The 25554-nt window shown below is 36.8% G+C and overlaps 1 protein-coding gene and 1 long non-coding RNA gene across 4 annotated transcripts in view; one reads left to right on the top strand and one right to left on the bottom strand.

Annotated features, from left to right (window-relative positions):
* Positions 1-25554, top strand: part of LOC126759515 (proton channel OtopLc) — a 138128-nt gene that overhangs the window by 102307 nt on the left and 10267 nt on the right. For both annotated transcript variants that reach the window (XM_050474340.1, XM_050474341.1), the window contains exons 4-7: positions 8968-9085; positions 18885-18981; positions 20174-20368; positions 24634-24794. In XM_050474340.1, coding sequence (XP_050330297.1) covers positions 8968-9085; positions 18885-18981; positions 20174-20368; positions 24634-24794 — 571 coding nt within the window. The remainder of the gene's footprint in view (positions 1-8967; positions 9086-18884; positions 18982-20173; positions 20369-24633; positions 24795-25554) is intronic.
* The window catches only part of LOC126759581 (uncharacterized), a 38175-nt gene continuing 27573 nt past the window's right edge, over positions 14953-25554 (bottom strand). For both annotated transcript variants that reach the window (XR_007667021.1, XR_007667020.1), the window contains exons 2-3: positions 15586-16572; positions 14953-15331 (exon numbers count right to left, since the gene is read on the bottom strand). This is a non-coding gene — a long non-coding RNA (uncharacterized LOC126759581). The remainder of the gene's footprint in view (positions 15332-15585; positions 16573-25554) is intronic.

The raw sequence follows: 25554 nt of genomic DNA, 5'->3' as shown, positions 1-25554 counted from the left end.
TGTTTTAAGTGTCAGCAGCTTTGTGTTATCGATGCGAAAATGAGCTTCGAACAAAGAGCCAACGTTTCAATTGAGGAAACAAGTTTATGGCGATGATTGCCTCTCCCGCAGCAGAGTGCACGAGTGGTTTCAACGCTTTCAAAGTGATCGTGAGGACATAAATGACGATCAACATGTGGGCCAATCAAAATCCGTGATCACTGGAAATTCCATCGAAACTGTGCGCAAATTCATAAAAAATCAGCCGAAATCATCATTGAAATTCGTGGAAATGGAATTGAACATCTCCAAAACATCGATTTATCGTATTTTGACCGAACATTTGGGCTTACGAAAGGTGTGTGCACGGTTTGTTCCGCACAAATTGACTGACGACCAAAAATTGCTCAGAATTCGTGTCATCGATCGACGTTTGTGACCGATTATTTGACCAAAAATCACATTTTAACCATTAACCACTCTCCGTGTTCACCAGATATAGCAGGGTGCGACTTTTTCCTTTTCGGAAAAATGCATTTGCCAATGAGAGGAAAGCGTTATGCAGACGTAGAAGCCATTCAAAAGGCTTGCACCGGCATACAGGCGGCCATACCGGCCAACGAGCTAAAACACTCGTTCGACATGCTTTTGGACCGTGCAAAAAGCTGTATTGAAGCAGAAGGAGACTATTTTGAATAAAATAAATTGATTTTGCCAAAAAAACCATTTGTTCCTGTTTACTTTGGAACGCACCTTATATATACTATGTATGTATCACAAAGTATTTTCACATGTTTGCTCAGAAAACACATTTCCAAATATTCTTTATAAATAATAATACATAGTTTTGTAATATTTAAAAATATTTTTATAGGAATTTTGAAATTAGGTTTATTGAAAATGATTCTAGTATGTTATCTACCAAAAACGCAAACACATGGGCTTATTTATTTTTGTTTTTTTGTTTTTCAATGGAGTACTACTGCGAGGAAAAAAAGTAAGACCTTTTAATTTAAATTTCGCTCGAAAGCTTATTCGTCGAAATATATATATTTTTTTTATCAGTAACATCTGTGCCAAAAGTCACAACAAAATAATCATTAGTGACGACGAACCATGGCCAGGATGGCCATCAACATAAACTTATGATCAACAAGTCAATAAAATAAAGAAATTGGTTTTAAAATCGACAATTAACAGTCAGAAATCCTACTGGCATCGTTGGAATAGCGTGAGAATAGCGGAAGGATCAGTAAAAACCATTTTGAGGGATAATTTGGGCCTAAGAAAAGTTAAAGCGCGATTGGTTCCAAAATCACTAATTTTTTTCGAAAAACAGCGTCGCGTTAACGTCTGTGAAACAATGCTTTCCGACTACCAGGATGTCATGATATGTATTATTACTGGCGGTGAGTCTTGGATCTATGCTTACGACCAGCAAAAAGACAATAAATCGGCCAAATATCGTGGCAAAGGTGAGCCGACAAATCCACGTCAAAACAGGTCAAAAATCAAGATTATGTTTACGGGTTTTTTCGATTATCGAGGTGTGGTGCACTCCGAATTCCTTCCGACCGACCAAATTGTCAACATGAAATGCAAATGTTATGCGTCGTTTGCGCGAAACTATTCGTAAAAGGAAGCCATAATTATGGGTCGACAACTCTTGGTGTTTGCACCACCCTCATGCACCGTCGCATACATTGTTTCTTCGTGAGTCTTTCGTCAAATTATCAACCAAATTCGCGCCACAACCATAGTATTCGCTTTATTTAGCGCCGTATGACTTCTGGCTAATCAGCAAACTCAAACGACCGCTCCCGCGAAACCGTTCTGAGTCAGTTTAAGACATTATTCGTGAAGAGGAAATTGACTGTTTCGAGGATTGGAAAAAGCATTAGCAAAAAACAACTGTCTTGCGGTCAAGGAGGATTACTTTGAGGGGACGACATAGATTTTGAAGAATAAATTAAGAATTTTAAAATTATGAACAAAGTCTTACTAATTTTTGCTCATAATAGTCTTAGTAGTTAAAGAAATAATATTTTTGATTTGTTCCGATATCTTTACTGACGGGATTAAAAATTTTCGTTTTTGGAACTGAATATAATTGAGGTCCGATTTGGCCCACATTCATATATAATAATTATCTTTCAAACTTGCTAAAGTTAATTTGTTAATTTGTTAGTTTTGTTGTCCTACGGATTTTAAGGGCTGAATTAATTATTGAGGTAACCTTAGTTTGAGTTGTACTATATGTGCTCCATTTTGATGGCTAAGTAATATAATAAAAATACTATTATTTTTTATAAAAAAAGTGAGCCAAGAAAATTACCGAAAATGTGTAAACAAAGCAAATATTTACAATATTTCATAAGTTTGAATTTCACTGATATTGTTACTGTGCTTTACATGCTTAACATTTACTGTCGTTCAGCTAAAAATAACACTCACCACTTTCAGCTAAGTGTTTGAAACATTTTCACTCAAATCGATATCACAAATTTAAAATATAATTTAATATATAATCAGTGCTATCTCACAACGTTTAACAAATTGCATGCCTTCACTCTACGAAAAGACACTCTCTAGCCGTTGTGGTGGGCGCATAATTGCCATTATTTTTCTGGTAGCAGTTGTGGTGAGGCAGCAATTTGCCATTAACCACACATAACTGCATGTTTACACACACATAGAACCACTAATTAAGCTTTTAGAAACGTAATGTCTCAAGCGCTGCAACTGCAACAAGGAAATTACTTTATTTTGACATTCACGCTTGCCTCTAGTTTCATGGACATGCATGCACACATACAAACATATGTATGTATATAAGTGCATTTGGTTGATTGTGTGTTGCGGTAAAGCGCAACATTCATCTTATTTGATACACTTTATCCTCCAGCATGGTAGCGGGCTGCCTATAAATTTACCTCTATTAAAACGGTAAAACTTAACTGCACTATTATTTAATACTATGCGGTTAAATAATAGTCACGCCTTTTAAATTAAACTTGTGAGACTTTTTGAAATGGTGAAGTCATATTTCAAACTACATAAAATACTAAATTCTAAAAGCAAAGTATACAGCTCTAGAAAATCTAACTTATATGTATATAAAGTAAACATTAGAAGATTTAGAAACCCTATAGCCTGACCAGGTCGGTACATTCTATTTGTAAGTACTAGTACAATATATAGCAGATCGTAGTGAAAGCATTAAGGCATTACTTTCATTACTTCATTGCGTATTATTTTCGTGCCACATACAAATGATAAAAATTGGACCACCGTACACCATAAGTTCTAACTCCGATCGAAATACTTCCATCAATTAAATTGGGTGTGTAGGATTCCTTATCAGCTCTATAATAAAGGTAATGAAAATGTAAAAAGAAATTATTTACTTTTATAGTAAAAAAACTGAAAATTAATTGACAGGAACAGGTAGTAATCACATGGTGTTAGGTCTGGACTATGAGGTGGATGCATAAGAATCGTCCAACCAAGTTCCAGGATCCTTTGGTGGCTCACTAGCCGTTCTAATGTTTCTATTGTCCAAAACTCTTTCTATTGTCCAAAACTGTTCTTCTTCTTCTTCTTTGTTGGCATAAACACCGCTTACGCGGTTATAGCCGAATTTACAACAGCGCGCCAGTCGGTCTTCCTTTTTGCTGTTCGGCGCCAATTGGAGATTCCAAGTGTAGCCTGGTGCTTCCCAACCTGATCTTTCCAACGGAATGTAGGTCTTCATCTTCCTCTGTTTCTCCCGGCGGATACTGCGTCGAGTACTCTCAGAGTTGGACTTGCCTTAGCCGGCGTAGCCGCTGTCTCTTAATTCGCTGAACTCCTGTTTAGTGTCTTTAGTGTCCTTCCCGATCCTGATGCAGCTTTTGCTTCAATACCAAGTACAGACAAAGCGGCATAGAAACAATTTCTTTTCGTGCTGTCAAAAGCAGCTTTGAAATCGACGAAGAGGTGGTGCGTGTCGATTCTCTTTTCCCGGGTCTTTTCCAAGAATTGGCGCATAGTAAATATCTAGTCAGTTGTTGATTTTCCAGGCCTATAGCCACACTGTTAAGGTCCAATCAGTTTGTTGACGGTGGGCTTCAGTCTTTCACACAGTACGCTAGATAGAATTTTATATGCGATATTGAGGAGGCTTTTACTATGATAGTTGACGCAGATTGTGAATTGGGCAGAGCATACCTGAATTCTAATCGTTGGGCATGCTTTCGTCCAACCGTATTCTACAAAGAAGCTGATACTCCTTACCAGTCAAAAAAATCTGTTCGCTGTCTGAAGTAAGAGTTTTGCTGTAGGGCTCATAGCAGATCAATATCATTAATCACATCTTTCCTGACCATTAGTTCTAGCTTGGATTCCATTACTAACGCTTTCGCTTGACGTTGTCGTTAACCCCCGTTGACGCACTTTTCATTACCAGTACGCTTCAGAAGTGGATCGATTTTGTTGCGATTCATCAGTGATTCGCAGAAGAAACAAATGAAAACTGTTTTTTTTTTTGCATTAATTAGTGTGGCATTCATACACACTGCTTTATTTAAATTATTCCAAACTATTTTTCTGCAATGTTTGTATTTTATCGTTTTTTTTAGAATACTGGCTTTGCTTCTCTAGATCTAGTTGAATTTGCAAATTGTATTCGTTCACATACAATATTATTATACCTTTTCGAGCACAGTCCCAGAGAGGTAACCACTCCTCAACATACTGATTTTTCTGATTATATTCACGTCCAATGAATATTGTTCAGCAATTTTCAGCTAGTGAGGTCTGTTCTAAAGTAAGCTTTATTTTCATATTATTCATTTATTAAAGAATAAGTAACCTTTGATTGTACTAAACAGCTAAAATTTTCCTACAAATTCCATTCTACAACGGTCACATATATGATAGTCGAAAAAGTCTTTTCGTATTTCTAATTAAACTTCAACTTATTTTTTTTTATATTTATACTAATAAATGAACAAACAAATATGTACCATTTTGGTCGACCACTTTTTGCCATTTTTTCCGCTAGAGACATTATTCCATCAGTGTAAAACTTTCATCAGTGTAACTCGAAAATTCGAAATTTCCAGAACGGAAGGAGCGAACCATTGTTGTGCTACACGAACTGACACAGAATCGTCTCCGTAAACTTCACAAATTTCATTGGTGGCTTGCGTGTCATTATTTTCTTTTTTATACAAAAATTTCAAAATATAGCAAATTTATTCATTATTTTCACTCATTTTTGAACAGCTGTAACTTTTTTCAACTTCCCTGAATTTAAGTTTGTTTTGCTTAAATGAAGCTTAACAACACCATACCATAACACAATGTGATTGATAGCATGACTGCAACGACATCTATTGACAAAATACGAAAAGTCTTTTTCGACTGTACAATATTTTCTAGCTCTACTCTACCCATATATGATTACTTCACGCTAAATCAATAAATTAAGTATGTATTGCAATGAAGCAGAATTGTCTTGCCCGTTCATATTCTAACCCACAAATATCCAATACAATAAATAAGTGGTCATTTTGTACTTTAATAAAATTATGATTGATTATTTCCCTTATCCTCTTAGCATTAATTCGATGATTACGCCTTTAATTCTTAGGGATTTTAAAGGTATATAACTTAGTTGTTACTAACTTGGTTAATATTCGTCTGGTTCACCATAAGTTTTAGATTAGGAATTCCATTATAAACTAGTTTTTTATTATTATTTTTGTTTAAAAATGTATGCCAAATATAAAAATATAAATATTTATTCTATAGTGTATCACTTATCTCTTCGCAATAAATTTTCATCTACGCTCTGTCCCAGCATTTAGCTTGACATGCAACGTTTTCTCTCATTACGCTGCACATTTACATCATCGTTGATCTTTCCTTTTTCCCTTTTATCAGGTCATTATCTCCGACAGCCTCTAAGTACACATATGTACGAGTATATAAGATATCTAACGTTGTTTTAGGATTAGTCGTCGGCTGCCATTTAATGAGCTTCAACGCTCTGCAGTTAGTTAACACCGCTTTGCAGATACATGCCACCAGCTCTCCTTCGCCATCAGCTCTTACTTTCGATGATAATTAGTAACGTCAATGTATAAGTAGTTGTGAGAGAGTAGTTGTGGCAGAGTAATATTACTTTGTATGTTTGTGTTAAGTAGTACGAGGGTAGTTACATAAGTATGTAACATTTTCATTTTTGCTTTCTTATTTTAATTTTTCTAAATAATTATGCTTTATAAAATTTTCTACAATTTTGCTTTTACTGCCAAGACGAAAGCTGTGTCCAGGCTCTTCTTCCCCTAGACCATAAACAATTCAGTCCATCCGTGCAAACTGCAACTTGAGTAAAAATTGAGATATTTTGATGAAACTTGATGTACAGGTTCTCTAGTACAAAAAAATACTAGTTCGTAGATGGGCGTAATCGGACCACTGCCACGTCCACAAAATGCCAGTAACCGAAAACTGATGTCGACAAAATTTAGTACTTGGCATTCTTCTCTTATATCTATGTTACAGCACAAAATCGGACAAAAACCGCGCCTAGTTCCCATATGCCAAAATTTTAAAATCCGTATGATTATTTCACTTTCCATCACACAAACCAAAAAGTAATTAATATAATGGAAGAAAACTTTGCTTTTGCAATTGTTCAAATCCAAACAAAAACTGCTCAATCCCCTAGATACCGAATATTTGGACCCAGTAGCAAAAGTGGACTTTTGATCGAAAATATCGGTCATTGTGTGAGATATATAATTAAAGTTCAGGGAAAATCCTTCTCTGACAATGGTATGTCTGTATGTCAAAAATTGGCTGCATCGGGCCAAAATTCTATTTCCCATAGCCCCCATATACCACCCATATAATTCCGCGTGACTTTGTACTTTGTATATAACGTATATCAGGATTTTCAAACATCCGACTGACTACTCTATATGTATGATTCGTTTTTTTCAGTATGTGAGATGTTAATAGTATGTGATATTGGCAGAAATAGATAAAATTGGGTCTATACTACCAAAATCCAATATACTACATATAATGATTTTCGTTTTTCTAACAAACCTTATATGTCTGTCAGCGTATGAGTTATACTTGTATATTGTACATATATAAAATTGTTCGATTTCGATCCTCTGGTTGACGTTTCAGACCTTAACTCATTTCCCTGGCTTTGCTTTTTGCCGAACTTTGTTCTTTTAATTTAAAATATTAATGAGGAAACCTTAAACCTGCTAAGCGATTCAAATGTGTCAAGACTATACGGAGGATGACTCATCAAATCTATATTTTGAGTACTCAAAAAATGCAATTCTTTCAGTCAATATATGAGAGCTAGCATTGCTGTGGTGAAGAGTGATCCATTTCCGGCGGTTGGTTTTCCTGATTTTTTGAAAGACAAATGGCAAAAAATTAACTGTTCTGCATTGTTCCTGTGAAATGGTAGCGGTCTGTCCACTTTTTCTAATAAACGCGAACAGATTTTGTTGGATTTAGCTCATCTGAGAACACCTACATATATGGTCGGCTGCTATTTATTTTCGTCAACATTTGTCTCGACCATTGTCATGAGCCTGATTTTGAGTGATTGACCAAATGTGTGGGATTGTCTCAATCTCAGGTTATGTCACTGACGATCTTGCAATATTGATTTGCGCTCAGTAGGAATAGTTTCCAGAACAACAACTGATTTCGGACGACCTTCACGAAATTAGTATTGGAGTAATCTATACCATCATTAACCACCGCAAGCAAGATGGAGTTTCATTGCCAAAAATAGAATCATTGGTGCATTGTTTCTGAGTTAATTCACGTCGAAAGTTCGCACCAAAATGTTCGCGATTTAACTCCTTTCTTTGGTCGAGATGAATATATGAAGTTACTGTGAACAACACACATAGCGTTCGTATATCAAAACTTTAAGATAAAGTTGTGGGCTGTTAGATTACAACACTAGGATTGCCAAATCCCGACAAAGGAAAGGTAGCCCTCGTATAAGAATTGTGTATAATATGTATGGAACTATCTACATGCACTTCCATTTATCCATTTATCCGTGAATTGAGCTTCAATGTGTTTAATTATCCATCGTGATAATCCCTGTTGTTTTCTTCGCTTGTCCATCAATTCATCACTCGTGTGTGTTCTTCACTGAACAGGCACCTGTAACTAACTGTCGGCATATTGCATCGATGAACAATACACTTGACTTACATATAGACATAAATACAGTATGTATATGCTTGGCATATTAACTTCCTTTAACAGACGCTTGCGTCGTAACTGTCACTTACTCCCGTTAACCGTTTTCTTCTGCCAATTAATAGTTGGTTTGTGGCTGTGTTTGCTGTTGTTGCTGGTTATGCTGCGGTTAAGTGCCGAAAGGTGTTCACCGAAATTAACCGCACGTTTCCCATTATTTTCCAAAGCCGAGAGTTTTGGAAATGGGGTTAAGCATTGCTCCTAGACATACATACATACATATGTATATGTAAGTTCGAGTGCCCACATTTAATACATTAGTGAGGTTAATGCATAATTTATGTATTTGAGCTTAGCCTTAGCTTGCTTGAGGCGAAAACTTGATTTGCACTTGATTTAGAGCTCTTAAGAGGCAGAGTACATGCACGAGGCGAGAGTGATTTGTAAATAATGGAGCGAAAGATAATACCGGCTTCCTGTGACTCAAGTATATTTTTCTATAACTTCAAATAAAGTTGCTAATTAAGGAATAAATACCAGATGGTCCACTTAAATGAAACATTCAGCTATTTTTTTATTTTTTAATCACACATACCGCAAAAACAGACAATCTCTCAAAATCACATTATCCATGATGTTGGAGGACGTTCTGACAAAGAACTAAAACAAAGCCTTTGCTTTCCTAACACTAAACTAATAAATAATATTTATTTTTATGTTTTTAAAGACAAATTGTTATCTCTCTTCCAGTGGAGATGCCTTGGCCACACTCTTCTCCGCATTGTATGGCAAATTATTGGTGGTAATGGGCATCGCATTTCCAATGGCTGAAGTCATATCGACTTATATACCACCTTCCTTCTATGAGGTAAGTAAATTTGTGACGCAACCACTTATTAATAAACTTTCCATACACATTTTTCTCTCAACATATATTTGCTTGAAGCATGGTCTACATTTCTGGCTGGTCAAAGTTTTCGGAGCGAATTCCAGTAACTCGGATAAAAAAACGTTTATTGCGTTCCCAATGCAAAACGCATTTATCCTGTAAAGGTGTCAACTATATATGTGTAGTATAACTCTAACTAATGCCCGGAGTGACGGAGCAAGTTCTTGTGGACGAATTTTTGAAATCGGTTGATTGACCTTTGAAAAAAAAAATTAAAATCTACTTACAACAATTGGTTCAAACTGCATTTGTTTAACTAACACTCAGTACAGGATTCACCTAAATTTATAAAATAAAATTCCAATTAATGCCCCTGATCATGGAGCAAGTCCCTGTGGTCGAATTGTTTGAAATTAGTTTATTAGCTTATAGGAAACTTGTGTTTAAAATCCACTAGTTACTCTTGAACAATTTGCATTTACGTAATGAAATAAATATATGAAATAAAATTCCAGGTAATACCCTGGATCACAGGGCGAATTCCAGTTGTCGAATTTTCGAAATTGGTTCAGTAGATTCCGAGAAAATGGGTATTTAAAGTCCATTAGAATATGACGCTAATTTGCCCCTCTGCATATGCAGCAACTTTCTGCATCCACACGCACACTTCTGGCAAACTTGCAAAATGAAAAATCACAATTTTCGTGCATTTTTGGTTTCTGAGCACCAGGCGCCCAGAAGCATGGAGTAGGTAGCCGCCGAAGGGTTTTTTCGATTTTTCTCGGAAACGGCTGGAGGAATATTATTTCTGATAACTTCTATTTGTAGCCCGGAGCTTGGGCTACAATCCTGGCAATATGAATTTTTCAGGGTGTAATCCGGTAACTCAGGAGAGTTCGAGATCTGAACTCAGAGTGCATTTTTTACCACAAAAATGCATTTTACACGATGATGGACGCATCTAGGGTATGCGAAACATACATCGAATTTATACCCCGAGTCCCGGGGCAAATTCCGGTGGTCGAATTTTCGAAATTGGTTCAGTAGATTTCGAAAAAAGTGTATTTTAAGTCGACTAGTTACATTTGAGTAATATGACGTTAATTTACTCGTGTTTTTTCGATTTTTCTCGGAAACGGCTGGAGGAATATTATTTCTGATAACTTCTATTTGTAGCCCGGAGCTTGGGCTACAATCCTGGCAATATGAATTTTTCAGGGTGTAATCCGGTAGCTCAGGAGAGTTCGAGATCTGAACCCAGAGTGCATTTTTTACCACAAAAATGCATTTTACGCGATGATGGACGCATCTAGGGTATGCGAAACATACATCGAATTTATACCCCGAGTCCCGGGGCAAATTCCGGTGGTCGAATTTTCGAAATTGGTTCAGTAGATTCCGAGAAAATGGGTATTTAAAGTCCATTAGAATATGACGCTAATTTGCCCCTCTGCAGTTACAATTTGCACCCACACACACACTTCCGGCAAACTTGCAAAATGAAAAATGACGTTAATTTGAGCACCACCCAGAAGCATGGAGTAGGTAGCCGCCGAAGGGTTTTTTCGATTTTTCTCGGAAACGGCTGGAGGAATATTATTTCTGATAACTTCTATTTGTAGCCCGGAGCTTGGGCTACAATCCTGGCAATATGAATTTTTCAGGGTGTAATCCGGAAACTCAGGAGACTTCGAGATCTGAACCCAGAGTGCATTTTTTACCACAAAAATGCATTTTACGCGATGATGGACGCATCTAGGGTATGCGAAACATACATCAAATTTATACCCCGAGTCCAGGGGCAAATTCCGGTGGTCGAATTTTCGAAATTGGTTCAGTAGATTCCGAGAAAATGGGTATTTTAAGTCGACTAGTTACATTTGCGTAATATGACGTTAATTTACTCGTGTTTTTTCGATTTTTCTCGGAAACGGCTGGAGGAATATTATTTCTGATAACTTCTATTTGTAGCCCGGAGCTTGGGCTACAATCCTGGCAATATGAATTTTTCAGGGTGTAATCCGGTAACTCAGGAGACTTCGAGATCTGAACCCAGAGAGCATTTTTTACCACAAAAATGCATTTTACGCGATGATGGACGCATCTAGGGTATGCGAAACATACATCGAATTTATACCCCGAGTCCAGGGGCAAATTCCGGCGGTGGAATTTTTGAAATTGGTTCAGTAGATTCCGAGAAAATGGGTATTTAAAGTCCATTAGAATATGACGCTAATTTGCCCCTCTGCATATGCAGCAACTTTCTGCACCCACACGCACACTTCCGGCAAACTTGCAAAATGAAAAATCACAATTTTCGTGCATTTTTGGTTTCTGAGCACCAGGCGACCAGAAGCATGGAGTAGGTAGCCGCCGAAGGGTTTTTTCGATTTTTCTCGGAAACGGCTGGAGGAATATTATTTCTGATAACTTCTATTTGTAGCCCGGAGCTTGGGCTACAATCCTGGCAATATGAATTTTTCAGGGTGTAATCCGGTAACTCAGGAGAGTTCGAGATCTGAACTCAGAGTGCATTTTTTACCACAAAAATGCATTTTACACGATGATGGACGCATCTAGGGTATGCGAAACATACATCGAATTTATACCCCGAGTCCAGGGGCAAATTCCGGTGGTCGAATTTTCGAAATTGGTTCAGCAGATTTCGAAAAAAGTGTATTTTAAGTCGACTAGTTACATTTAAGTAATATGACGTTAATTTACTCGTGTTTTTTCCGTTTTTCTCGGAAACGGCTGGAGGAATATTATTTCTGATAACTTCTATTTGTAGCCCGGAGCTTGGGCTACAATCCTGGCAATATGAATTTTTCAGGGTGTAATCCGGTAACTCAGGAGAGTTCGAGATCTGAACTCAGAGTGCATTTTTTACCACAAAAATGCATTTTACACGATGATGGACGCATCTAGGGTATGCGAAACATACATCAAATTTATACCCCGAGTCCAGGGGCAAATTCCGGTGCTCGAATTTTCGAAATTGGTTCAGTAGATTCCGAGAAAATGGGTATTTTAAGTCGACTAGTTACATTTGCGTAATATGACGTTAATTTACTCGTGTTTTTTCCGTTTTTCTCGGAAACGGCTGGAGGAATATTATTTCTGATAACTTCTATTTGTAGCCCGGAGCTTGGGCTACAATCCTGGCAATATGAATTTTTCAGGGTGTAATCCGGTAACTCAGGAGAGTTCGAGATCTGAACTCAGAGTGCATTTTTTACCACAAAAATGCATTTTACACGATGATGGACGCATCTAGGGTATGCGAAACATACATCGAATTTATACCCCGAGTCCAGGGGCAAATTCCGGTGGTCGAATTTTCGAAATTGGTTCAGTAGATTCCGAGAAAATGGGTATTTAAAGTCCATTAGAATATGACGCTAATTTGCCCCTCTGCATATGCAGCAACTTTCTGCACCCACACGCACACTTCCGGCAAACTTGCAAAATAAAAAATCACAATTTTTGTGCATTTTTGGTTTCTGAGCACCAGGCGCCCAGAAGCATGGAGTAGGTAGCCGCCGAAGGGTTTTTTCGATTTTTCTCGGAAACGGCTGGAGGAATATTATTTCTGATAACTTCTATTTGTAGCCCGGAGCTTGGGCTACAATCCTGGTAATTTGAATGTTTCAGGGTGTAATCCGGTAACTCAGGGGAATTCGCGATCTGAATCCAGAGTGCATTTTTTACCACACAAATGCATTTTACACGATGATGGACGCATCTAGGGTATGCGAAACATACATCGAATTTATACCCCGAGTCCAGGGGTAAATTCCGGTGGTCGAATTTTCGAAATTGGTTCAGTAGTTTTCGAAAAAAGTGTATTTTAAGTCGACTAGTTACATTTGCGTAATATGACGTTAATTTACTCGTGTTTTTTCGATTTTTCTCGGAAACGGCTGGAGGAATATTATTTCTGATAACTTCTATTTGTAGCCCGGAGCTTGGGCTACAATCCTGGCAATATGAATTTTTCAGGGTGTAATCCGATAACTCAGGAGAGTTCGAGATCTGAACCCAGAGTGCATTTTTTACCACAAAAATGCATTTTACGCGATGATGGACGCATCTAGGGTATGCGAAACATACATCGAATTTATACCCCGAGTCCAGGGGCAAATTCCGGTGGTCGAATTTTCGAAATTGGTTCAGTAGATTCCGAGAAAATGGGTATTTAAAGTCCATTAGAATATGACGCTAATTTGCCCCTCTGCATATGCAGCAACTTTCTGCACCCACACGCACACTTCCGGCAAACTTGCAAAATGAAAAATCACAATTTTCGTGCATTTTTGGTTTCTGAGCACCAGGCGCCCAGAAGCATGGAGTAGGTAGCCGCCGAAGGGTTTTTTCGATTTTTCTCGGAAACGGCTGGAATATTATTTCTGATAACTTCTATTTGTAGCCCGGAGCTTGGGCTACAATCCTGGCAATATGAATTTTTCAGGGTGTAATCCGGTAACTCAGGAGAGTTCGAGATCTGAACTCAGAGTGCATTTTTTACCACAAAAATGCATTTTACACGATGATGGACGCATCTAGGGTATGCGAAACATACATCAAATTTATACCCCGAGTCCAGGGGCAAATTCCGGTGGTCGAATTTTCGAAATTGGTTCAGTAGATTCCGAGAAAATGGGTATTTTAAGTCGACTAGTTACATTTGCGTAATATGACGTTAATTTACTCGTGTTTTTTCGATTTTTCTCGGAAACGGCTGGAGGAATATTATTTCTGATAACTTCTATTTGTAGCCCGGAGCTTGGGCTACAATCCTGGCAATATGAATTTTTCAGGGTGTAATCCGGTAACTCAGGAGAGTTCGAGATCTGAACCCAGAGTGCATTTTTTACCACAAAAATGCATTTTACGCGATGATGGACGCATCTAGGGTATGCGAAACATACATCGAATTTATACCCCGAGTCCAGGGGCAAATTCCGGTGGTCGAATTTTCGAAATTGGTTCAGTAGATTCCGAGAAAATGGGTATTTAAAGTCCATTAGAATATGACGCTAATTTGCCCCTCTGCATATGCAGCAACTTTCTGCACCCACGCGCACACTTCCGGCAAACTTGCAAAATGAAAAATCACAATTTTCGTGCATTTTTGGTTTCTGAGCACCAGGCGCCCAGAAGCATGGAGTAGGTAGCCGCCGAAGGGTTTTTTCGATTTTTCTCGGAAACGGCTGGAGGAATATTATTTCTGATAACTTCTATTTGTAGCCCGGAGCTTGGGCTACAATCCTGGCAATATGAATTTTTCAGGGTGTAATCCGGTAACTCAGGAGAGTTCGAGATCTGAACTCAGAGTGCATTTTTTACCACAAAAATGCATTTTACACGATGATGGACGCATCTAGGGTATGCGAAACATACATCGAATTTATACCCCGAGTCCAGGGGCAAATTCCGGTGGTCGAATTTTCGAAATTGGTTCAGTAGATTTCGAAAAAAGTGTATTTTAAGTCGACTAGTTACATTTGAGTAATATGACGTTAATTTACTCGTGTTTTTTCGATTTTTCTCGGAAACCGCTGGAGGAATATTATTTCTGATAACTTCTATTTGTAGCCCGGAGCTTGGGCTACAATCCTGGCAATATGAATTTTTCAGGGTGTAATCCGGTAACTCAGGAGAGTTCGAGATCTGAACTCAGAGTGCATTTTTTACCACAAAAATGCATTTTACACGATGATGGACGCATCTAGGGTATGCGAAACATACATCGAATTTATACCCCGAGTCCAGGGGCAAATTCCGGCGGTCGAATTTTTGAAATTGGTTCAGTAGATTTCGAAAAAAGTGTATTTTAAGTCCGCTACTTACATTCGTTAAAAAAATAAAATAAAATACCATTTTTTGGTTTTTTAATTGTTTATTTATCTTTTGTATCATAAAGTTTGGCTTATTTGGGTATTTAGATTTGTAATAGTAGCGTTTTACCCTAAAAAAAACATATGAAAACTTAAAAATAAGGTTTATATGGGATGAGTAGAGCCAGAGCCCACTTTATGCAAAATATCAACTTTTGCTGCATATGTTTTCTGCTGACAGGCTGATTAAATTCCGAAAAATGTCCCATCTGGCAACACCGTTCTGCTGTGCAATGTATCAAACAATCAGTTGATCATCTATCTGCAATATAATTTGTCTTGTTCACCTGAATAGTGTTACAGAGGAGGAAAATTAAAAGAAAATCTGAAAATAGAGTACAAAAAGAAAATGAAATTTTGAAAAATGTCAACAACAACAAAACAAAAAAAATATAAAACAATTCAATTTGTTAAAAGCTGTCGTGCTAACATTTGTTTAGGTAAGTGTCACAGTTTGTCAATGTGTTAGTCAAGTCCCTGCAGACAATTTGAGAAAAGACAGAAGACATGGTAAACGGGATGGACAGACGAACGATAAATATTCTGCGCCCACAACCACACACTCACACATATACTTACATGGTATTGACTGGCTTGAAAGCTGCTCGGCTCTGCTCTCCAAATGCTCACACTCACCGCTTCTAATGCCTATGTGGTGGTTAGGCGTTGTTGGCACGCCTAACGGCGCAAACGACTGTCTGCTTGTCTTGGTTGACTGGAAGTCATGCTACATGTCATGTTCAATTGCAGACGACATTCACTCTTTGCTGCCTGCCTTGCTGCCTGCCAGGCTGCGACAAATGTCGAGCTGTCGCTCTTTAGCCGTAATCCTTCTGTTTCCCACACACTTAGAGGTATATAAATGCAAACGACAGATATCTATACAGCTCAATAGGTATCTATGCTGGTGTGTTGCCTGTAAGACATGGTGTGGCAACAACATTTTGACTTATGCTGCAACTAATGGCCGCGAACGCTGACTGTCTAACTGACATACTGTTGTATTGTTGCCTTCGTTGTTGTTGTTATTACTGGTGTTGCCTGTTTGTTGTTAACTGCATTCGCGGCTCTAACACGCGTAAATTTACTGTTGTTGTTAGACACACACAACAACAACAACGAGCTTTCGCTAACGAGCCTTAGAAATATTGCTTTTCGATTGCGTTGCTTCGCTCGTGTCTGTGTGTGTATTGGTGGGCATGTATGTGTGTGTGTGTGCGTGCGTAGCCATGTTTTCTACACGCTTCAACACCAGCCATTGATTGCGGAAGTGCATTTCCCTGGATTAATAGTCATCGTTTGCAAACAATTTGCCACATAGGCCCAGTGTCTGTGCTGTATGTGTGTGCGTGTGTGTTTGTTTGGCGTGCCGTTGATATTATCGATTGTCGTGGCCAAAGTATTGTGGTGGCAACGAGTTCAATAAATCTTTTTTCGGTCAATCGTATGTCAATAGTGTCGGTGAGGCACACTTGTATGTGTGTGTATGTGTGCTGCTTCAGGCGTCTATTGATTTGCATATTTTCGCTAGAATTCTTCCTTGTCAGACCTGTTCCGCGCATTTTACTAAATAATAGAGGATAGCAATAATGGAAGCATTAAGTATACATCCAAGCAAAAGGAATTCATTTTAAATAAAATATACATATGTATGTATGTATACTCGTATATTTACATATCTGATAATAATCTAAGTCTTTTATCAACATAAATTTGGTTATAATAGGTACAGTGGTGGCAGAAAAATTACGCATAATGCCAAAACTACACACTCTAGTTTAGAAATTTTAAAATATTCCTTTTATTGTAGCACGTAGAAGGAAACGTCGGGACCCCATAACATATACATACAATGCGACAAAAAAATGCACCCGGAAATTGTAAAAAAATCCCCGGGTAAATGATATTTCAAAAAAATTTATATTGCTAAGTTGTCAGGACTGTCCTTAATTACTACGCCAAATATAATCTCGATCTGACAACCGATTTGTTTACAAGAATTGCTTAAGTCGGTACACCTCAGTGGTGCATTCCGATTTTTACAAAGAATAAATATATCGAACCAAGTATTTATGTCTAATTTTTTGAAAATATTTCCTGTGAGGAATCGTTGCGAATGTTGGAAAAGGCTTACGGTTATTCAGTTTTATCAAAAAACACGAACCTACGAGTATTGCAAAGCCTTCAAAAAACAGTCGAGAGATCGTTGAAGACATGCTTCCCTCCGTTCGAATGAAATTGGTGAATATTTTGGCTATGAAAAAGTCTTGCTCGACTTGTCTCGATAAAGCAGATTTTTTTTCAAAAAGAGGACCGTAAACAGATCTCTTTGGACATGCTTGATCGTGCGAATTTCGATACCTGCCATTATAACTGCCTATAACACATGGGTTTATAAGTTTAACATGCAAACAAGTAAAAAATTAGCGGAATGGAGGGGAAAAAATGGCCCAAAAACCAAAAAAAAGCTTTGTCAAAGCCGCTTAAAACTCAAGGTAATGTTCGTTGTTTTGATATTCGTGGTTTGGTGCATCATAAAATTCTTCCGGAAGGACTAACGGTTAATAAGGGGTTCTATTTAGTCTTTTAAGTGAGAATATCGTTCGAAAGTGGTCGGCATTGTAGAATAATTCATGAATTTTACACGATGATAATGTACCATCCCATCGAACCACGATTCTCAACGAATTTAAAGCCAAAAATGCAATGAATACCACCGATCAACTACCGTATTCACCAGATTTGGCTCCGTGTAATTTTTTCTTGTTCTCCAGGCTAAAAAAGTCGCTCCGTGGAACTCGTTTTCGGTCGACCGAAGAGATGAAACAAAATTCGCTGAATGAGTTGAAGGTCATCCCTAAAAGTGTTTATGAAAAGTGTTTCGAAAATTGGAAAAATCGTGGCATAAGTGTATTACATCTAGTGGGGATTACTTTGAAGGCGACAAAATAAATATTGATGAACAATTAAATAAATTTGCGTTTTTTTGTCACAATATATTTATGTGGCATATAAATAAATGAGGGGGCGCTGAGTCGCTTTAGCTGTGTTCGCCTGTATATATGCGAACTGGTTGTCCTTCAGTTTGTGAAATATCGATCTGAGATTCTTTTCTCATCAAAACGCTGCTCATTTCTCGGAACTCCCGATATCGGACCACTATGGCATATAGCTACCATTTAAACTGATTGATCGGCATTAAGTGCTTGTATGGAAAGCTTTTCTCATTGACGAGATATTTTAAATAAATTTGGCGTGGTTTATTGTCTAAATCTATAACGCAATTGTTGAAAGAAAGACCACTATGTAGCTGCCATATGAACCATCCGATCACAATCTACTTCTTCTAAGTTGTAAAGGGTATTATAGCTTCGTTACATTACGTTTAACATTTACACTTATTTTGTCTTTAATAAATATATACACACCTAGCTACACTTCAATATTTATTCTACAAGTGTCAAATGTTTAAATCAAAGTTTGACAAGTTTAAATTTGAAATATTAAGAAGAGAAATATTGCAAAGGAAACTTACAAAAGTTCAATAGATGAACTGCTGAAAATGATTGCAGTTTTATTGGAATTAAAAAGTTGTATTGGAATTAAAATGTATTTATGCATTCGTACTTGAAGGAACTCAACACTTTACTGACTGGGTGCTTTAAAACTAACCGATTTCCAACAAAAGTGTTTTGTTCACTAAACAATTCGATAGGAACGATCGATTTGTTATCCCATTGATGAGTCAGAATCACCAACTTCGCTGTCCGAAGATATTACAAAATGACATGGACAGTCTAATTTTTTTAATGTAAAGCTAAGCACTATATTATATTTGAAACGAAAATACTATTTTGTCTATTTATTTCTATTTTCAGGTGTATTATCTTTACTTGTACATTGGCAGTATGATATTTTTGCTCTTCATGTATGCCACGCTATTGTGGGGACGACCGAAAATACCAGCAAATATAAGTAAGTACCAAAAAGAGCAATATACAGCTAAATCAAATAATCGAAATTTGATATAACAAATTCTTCTAGTTTGTAACAATTATTTACTACTTAAATTGGTCGAAATCGGCGGATACATTTTCTAGTCCACAGATAGCGAATGTATCTCGAATTGGCGCCAAATTGTAGAAGGAAGAAACGACTTGGCTATAACCTGTTAACAGTGTCTACGTCAATAAAAAGGCAGAAGAAGAATGCGAATGTACCTCTATGACTTTGATTGATCTTATACCAATAATTTAAAATTGCGGAAATTGTTTAATAAAATTTTCTCAAATTTAGTAACATGAAAATTGCCTCAGTACTTCACTTATCCTCAGATCTCTAGTAAAATGATTTTTGTTCTTCCGGTTGACTCTACTCTAAACATGGTAACTACTGTATAATGCTATGTTCGTCCGACCGTCTATCTGTATATATATGAACTAGGCCCTCACTTTTTGAGATATCGATTTTTGCACTCGTTTTTTTTCTACCAATAACCTGCTCATTTGTTGGAACGGTCTATATCTGACCACTATAGCACACAAACCGAACAATCGGAATCAAGTGCTTGTAAGCAAAAGTTTTTCATTTGATGAGCCATCTTCATGAAATGGCATGGGTTATTATTTGGCGACTGGCAACAAAGAAGGAGAAGAATGGTGTAATTTCCGAAAAAATGTTCTAGATGTAGTCACTGTAGCATACACATATGTAGGTGCCGATAACGAACGCGTATTCGGTTGCGTCCGATTTTAAGCCTTCCTTACTTATATGTCATTTCAATGTGAAATACGTGTGTGACTTTTCACAAACAAAAAATGATTAATTAAAAGTCTTGCAAAAATAACAAAAAAAAAAAATAAAAAAATAAAAGTAGAAAAGGAAATAAAGTAAAATAATGTCAAGGAGAGTATTGGTAATTAAAATGTTTTTCCGCCGTTTTATTGATATTCATTATTACGCGTGTCATTACCAAACATCAACGTTAATCGCACCGAATGTCCGTCCACTCATAATTAAGCAAACAGTTATGTACAGTCAGAGATACATATGAGCTCATTTAAACCACACAAAAAAAAAAAAAAATAAAACAAAAATTATTATAAAATAAAAAAGAGAACACAACTGAAAACAAATATTTCATGATTCCTTTATCCTTTCGCTTCAGCTTCGCCCAGCAAATCAACATCAAAAGCGCGTTCCTCCACCGCTTCGGAGAGCATGGACGAATCGGACACGGACAGCAATTCGATGCATAACAAACGCATACCGACGGTGATACCCGCCCGAAGGCCCTCGCTACTGGCACCGCTCGGCCGGCAGCATCACTACGGATCCTTCTATCTGCGTATGGGCGCAGTGGGTGAGTATTTTGTGGGAATGTCCTGCTAAAATTTGTACTCGTGTGTGCACGCCGAAACGTTGGCGCGCTGGAAATGAAGCGGTCAGCAGAGCAGCTGCTCTAGCCTTATCTTATGCTTCAGTACATACACACTGTAGATAAGATAATATGTACGAGTTTACTACTTTAAGCGCAACTACTTCTCACTAACGGTATCGTTCGCATCTTGCGTTTTAAGTTAAATAAAATCGTCCGCTCTTGCGTATTCGCTGAATTTATGAAGATGAAGATTTATTTGCTCGCTATAAGGCAAGCACATTCTTATGTATTTAATGAAAATTTATGAAGTTGGAGTTGAAAATTAATATGCACAATTACATACATACACATCTCGCATTTAGTAAATGCCGCTGTAAAAGGAATATTATCCAGCACTCTCACTAAAAGCGTTTCCTTTGCACTAAAAGCATGGCGTTTGCAAAATGAGACGAAACAGGATCGAGTAGAATTTTGCAAGGGACTTTAATGTTGCAGCAGTAAAATTAAAATCGTACTATCATTTTTCTCCCACACTTTTGTCTGTATAAATTATTCTGACAATATGGAAAATTAATAGCAAAAATACTGCCGGTCGTTCATTATACGTAATTCATATTTATGTCAAAAATAAAAGCATTTTTAATAGGATTTATTAGGGTTAAGTCAAAAAAAGATAAAAACGCAGGACTAATAAAATTCCTAAAAATTGTATACTAAAATTTGTTATCTGAACTAAATAATCATAAAATATCATACAAAAATGAAAATAATTACAGTTCTTTGATGAAATTTAAAAAAATAAATATCGAGACAAATCAAAGGCGACGAGCATTACGATCAACTGAGTAAAATTTCAACAACTTTGTTCAGCCTTAAATTAAAAATAACTTTTCGTAAAAAAATTATCTCCTCTTCTTCCAAAGGCCAGTCAATGCAAAAACCGGTTTCACTAAATATAGTTGATAACCCTCAGTTTTTGAATCTCAAATTTTACATATCGTCATTTAAAATGCACAACAACCTCTCATTAAAAAATCAAAATTGAGCTTTTTATTGCTAACGACACACTACATACAATTGAGGTACTCACAACGTGTCATAAAGCATCGTAAAATCATAAAATCATAAGTTTTTATGCTAGTATAAAAAATTTGTTGTTGGATTGGATTGCATACTAAAACAAGCTTACGCAAATACAACTCTGAACGCTATGTTTTCAGATCGTTAAAACTTATAACTTTATGAGACTATGTGAAACCCCTAAATATATCTTATGAAATATGTACATATATATGTCATAAACTTTTAAGCTGACGCTGTCCAACATATCCAATACGTAACCGTTTTATTACCAAAGTAAACATTTTATGTCAATGAGCGTGGTTTTTGTTATATCGTTTTCCTTTACTTGTAAACTTTCGAAAAGTTATGTTACGTTATTTTTCATTTTATCTGCAGATATATTCTTTAAAAAAAGTAACTATACTCAGTAAGAAAACTAAAATTTTGAGCTAATCTAGAATTTACCTATTTAAAACTCAAAACAAAGGCTTTTATATGTACATATGTATGTGAGCTAGTTCTTTCGAAATTTTTATTTTCGAAATGATAATCTAGTGGAATAAATATTGGTTATGACAACAATACACTCAGGATGATAAAGTTTGAATCTCCACTGCCATTATTAATTACTTTTACAAGACTACAGTGGACGTTAAAATAATATTTAATAAGTTTGAAAACCATTCCACGAATAATTTCAGAGACGTGGAGAGGCTAAAGAACACAAACTAGCTAACCCAATGAATTTCTCTCTGAAAATTTGAAAAAATGGTTTCATAACATTTGAATGGAAGATAGAGTGGGTACATTGCGCGAAAACCCACTTGTCGAAATATTTTTTTTCTAGGTTGGTATGATTCTATGCGACATCTGTACTAAATCAACTGTAATATAAAGGAATTGGTGCTTGATGATTAGATGTCAGAGATCCTACTAACATCGTTGGAATATCGAAAGGATCAGTGAAAACTATTTTAAAAGATCAATTGGGACTAATAAAAGTTAAAGTACGATTGATTCCAAAATGACTAAAATTTTGCCGCGAAGCTATTCGTAAAACGAGGCCGGAATTATGGATGATAATGCACCGTCACATACTGCATTGATTCTTCCTGAATTTTTCGCCAAATTTTGAGCTAATATCGTGTCACAACCGTATTCGCCTGATTTAGCTCTGTGCTACTTCTGCCTATTCAGCAAACTCAAGCGACGGTGGCGGGGACACCGTTTTGAGTCAACTGGAGGCATTAAACGTGAATCGCTACGCACATTGAAGGCTATTCCGGAAATTGACTTTAACAACGTTTCATGTGTTGAAAAAACGTTGGCACACAAGTGTGTTGTGACCAAGTGTAATTACTTTGCTGAGAAGACATAGACTTTGCAGAATAAATTAAGAATTTTGAATTTATGAACAAAGTCTTACTATTTTTTGCTCATGTACTGTCTAGAATTAATCATAAAACAGACCTTTAAGTTGCGAACCATTGCATTACATTTCAAGAAGAGATCTATACTATCGAGAAACCTGCTAGCTAATCTCTAATGCATCAGCAGGCAACTTCGGAGTCAACATCTACGTGGACAGCCAAGCAGCAATTAAGGCAGTAACCTCGTATCGCATATCGGCCAGAAGTGTCTAGGGAAGCAGGGTAGCAATGGAGAGTGTCGCGGAGTAGTAGTGGACGAGGCTGTGAAGAGCGGTGTGCGACTGTCATCCGAAATATTGATAAACCCAGCCTTGACTTTATGCTATACTGCAAATTTCATGTTCAAACGGGAGATGAAAAATATACAAAGCTCCTCTTAACACTATACTTTTTTCAGTGGATATTTGAAAGATGACGAATTGAGAAATGTCGTGCTTAAGGACATTTCATAAAATTTCATTTCTAGATACAGCACTAGAAAAGCCCGTACGGAGGAAACCAGAAGAACTCTACAAGAAATGGTTCCTAAATTTGGTCTTCATCGAGTCAAAAGTTATGTGATGACACTGAAATGCAATAATTTTAAAGTATTTTTAAAAATGAAAAATGGTAAATGATTCACATTATTTTCAAAAAATAAAAAAACGGGTTTAACTATTTTCTAAGTACGAATTATGGCCCCTGTTTAAGTTAAAGTAAATGTTTTAGAGCAAAAGCTCATAGTAATGTTTATAGAAAAACTAAAAGTAGCCAAAAATCTTATGTATTTTTCAATGACTACGGAATATACTTAATCTGCCAGATTGTTAGAAATATTAAAGAGTCTCAATCCAAAGTTAAGAAAAGGAAAGTTTTTTATTGCTTTGAATTTCAGCCATTTGTAAGGAGTAACCACTACCTCTTTTCCACACACTGAGTATCTAATGTTACGCAGATTTCCCAAAGGAACCATAAAAGTGATTGAAATGGAAAATGGCCACTTATTCGTACCACAGCATTTACAACTCACATACATACATACAAATATATTTAAAAAGGCAAAGTACTGGTGTATTTGTGGGACACTCGATTGCTGTCTCTTAGATCTTATCTTTATTTTTATTGAGAAACTCAGAAAATTTCGTAAAGAAGGATATAAAATGGACAGCGGATTTCAACGCATTGCTGTTTTCCTCTTTATTTATTTATTTATTTCCTTTTTTGCTTCACAAGACTTATTTATTGCACATCGCTCAATTGTGGATTAACTTGCGCCAGCAAATGCTGCTTTACCCTTTAGTAGCCCAAAAATCTTTAAATTCTATAAAAATATAAAAAATATTGCAATTTATTTGAACTTTAGACGAATGGTCTCTGTAGCTTCCGCTGAAGATAATTTAATATTCAGCTGAAAAATAAATGGCCCGCCTTATTTTTCTGCTTACAGCTTTGATGTACAAAATATTTTTCGCTTTTTCTTATTTATTGATTTTATTTTTCCAAGCGCAGCCACCTTGATTCGCCAAATAAATTGCAACTGCTGCTCGACTTGTCAGTTCATTAGTCTTTGCACTTGCGAAGGGTTCGGCACCAGCTGACGGCGCACTGCGCTGCCTTTAATTGCTGCGCCTAATTGACGTTGTAATTCGGTTAATGACGCCTTTGGAGGCTGTTGCCAATTCTAATTTATGCCTAATTTTATTTCAACACATTATTTTCGTTTCTTCTATTCTTCCTTTCGTCGCTTATTTACATGTATATTTTTTGCTTTTACAGCTTTTGGCATTGGCAGCATGATCTATTCGGGCTTGGAGTTCGGTCAGTATTTCGAATTGAATCCGGACACCAAGTGTCATAATGTTTTGTTAGCATTGACACCGGCGACGCGAATGGCATTCATTTTCATACAAATGTACTTTATTTTCCTGAATAACGAGGTGAGTGGGGTGAGCGGTGGTAAAATTGTGTTAATTGTAAATAACTTTATTTTACGGACTAATTAAGCGAACAGGTTAACGTAATTTTTACACCCTATTTTACCTATTTTTTCATGTTTTTACGATGTTAAAATACGTTCTCGTTCGAAGTTGGGAAGTAAGGCATAGAATGAGGCCCCCAAAAACCTCTCCATAGCGAGATACTTTATTTAAAGCAATAACACTGTTCAACTTACAGCTAGGTATTAGAACAAACCGTATTTTTTCGACAGATGGGTAATAGGGTACGAAGTAATTTCTTCATTTTTCGAAGTTAGTTTCCTAAATCCTATTATTTGGTTTCGAAATTGCGTTTGCTGAAAAGTGTTCAGTGGGAAATGGTCTACGGATCAGTTATACGAAATTACGTGCCCTTAGCTTTTCAATTAAAGGCAGGATGCCGGAAAACATAAAATCTCAATAATCGGTTATAAGGCAGATATGTAATAGCTATATAGTACATGTCCGGTCTGGCCGATTCCGACAAATGATCAATAAAATATCAAAATGTTAAGTAGGGTTATGTTAGATGGCTTATCTAGAGAGATGGCACGTGGACTGCTATATGTAGTCCTTTGAAAAGCCATAGAAAAGAAGAACCAATACAAATTTACACAGGCACTTAGTTTCCTTTCCCTTCAGTTCAGTGGGATTTCTATGCGTTCCTAAGTGTCCAAGTCTTGACCTCCCAAAGGCGGGATAGTCAAGAAGAAAGTGTTGA

The sequence above is a fragment of the Bactrocera neohumeralis genome, chromosome 5 (genome assembly GCF_024586455.1).
Source record: "Bactrocera neohumeralis isolate Rockhampton chromosome 5, APGP_CSIRO_Bneo_wtdbg2-racon-allhic-juicebox.fasta_v2, whole genome shotgun sequence".
Classification (NCBI taxonomy): Eukaryota; Metazoa; Arthropoda; class Insecta; order Diptera; family Tephritidae; genus Bactrocera; species Bactrocera neohumeralis.
The sequence above is the reverse complement of the archived record's forward strand: the minus strand, read 5'-3'. Positions and strand labels throughout refer to the sequence as shown.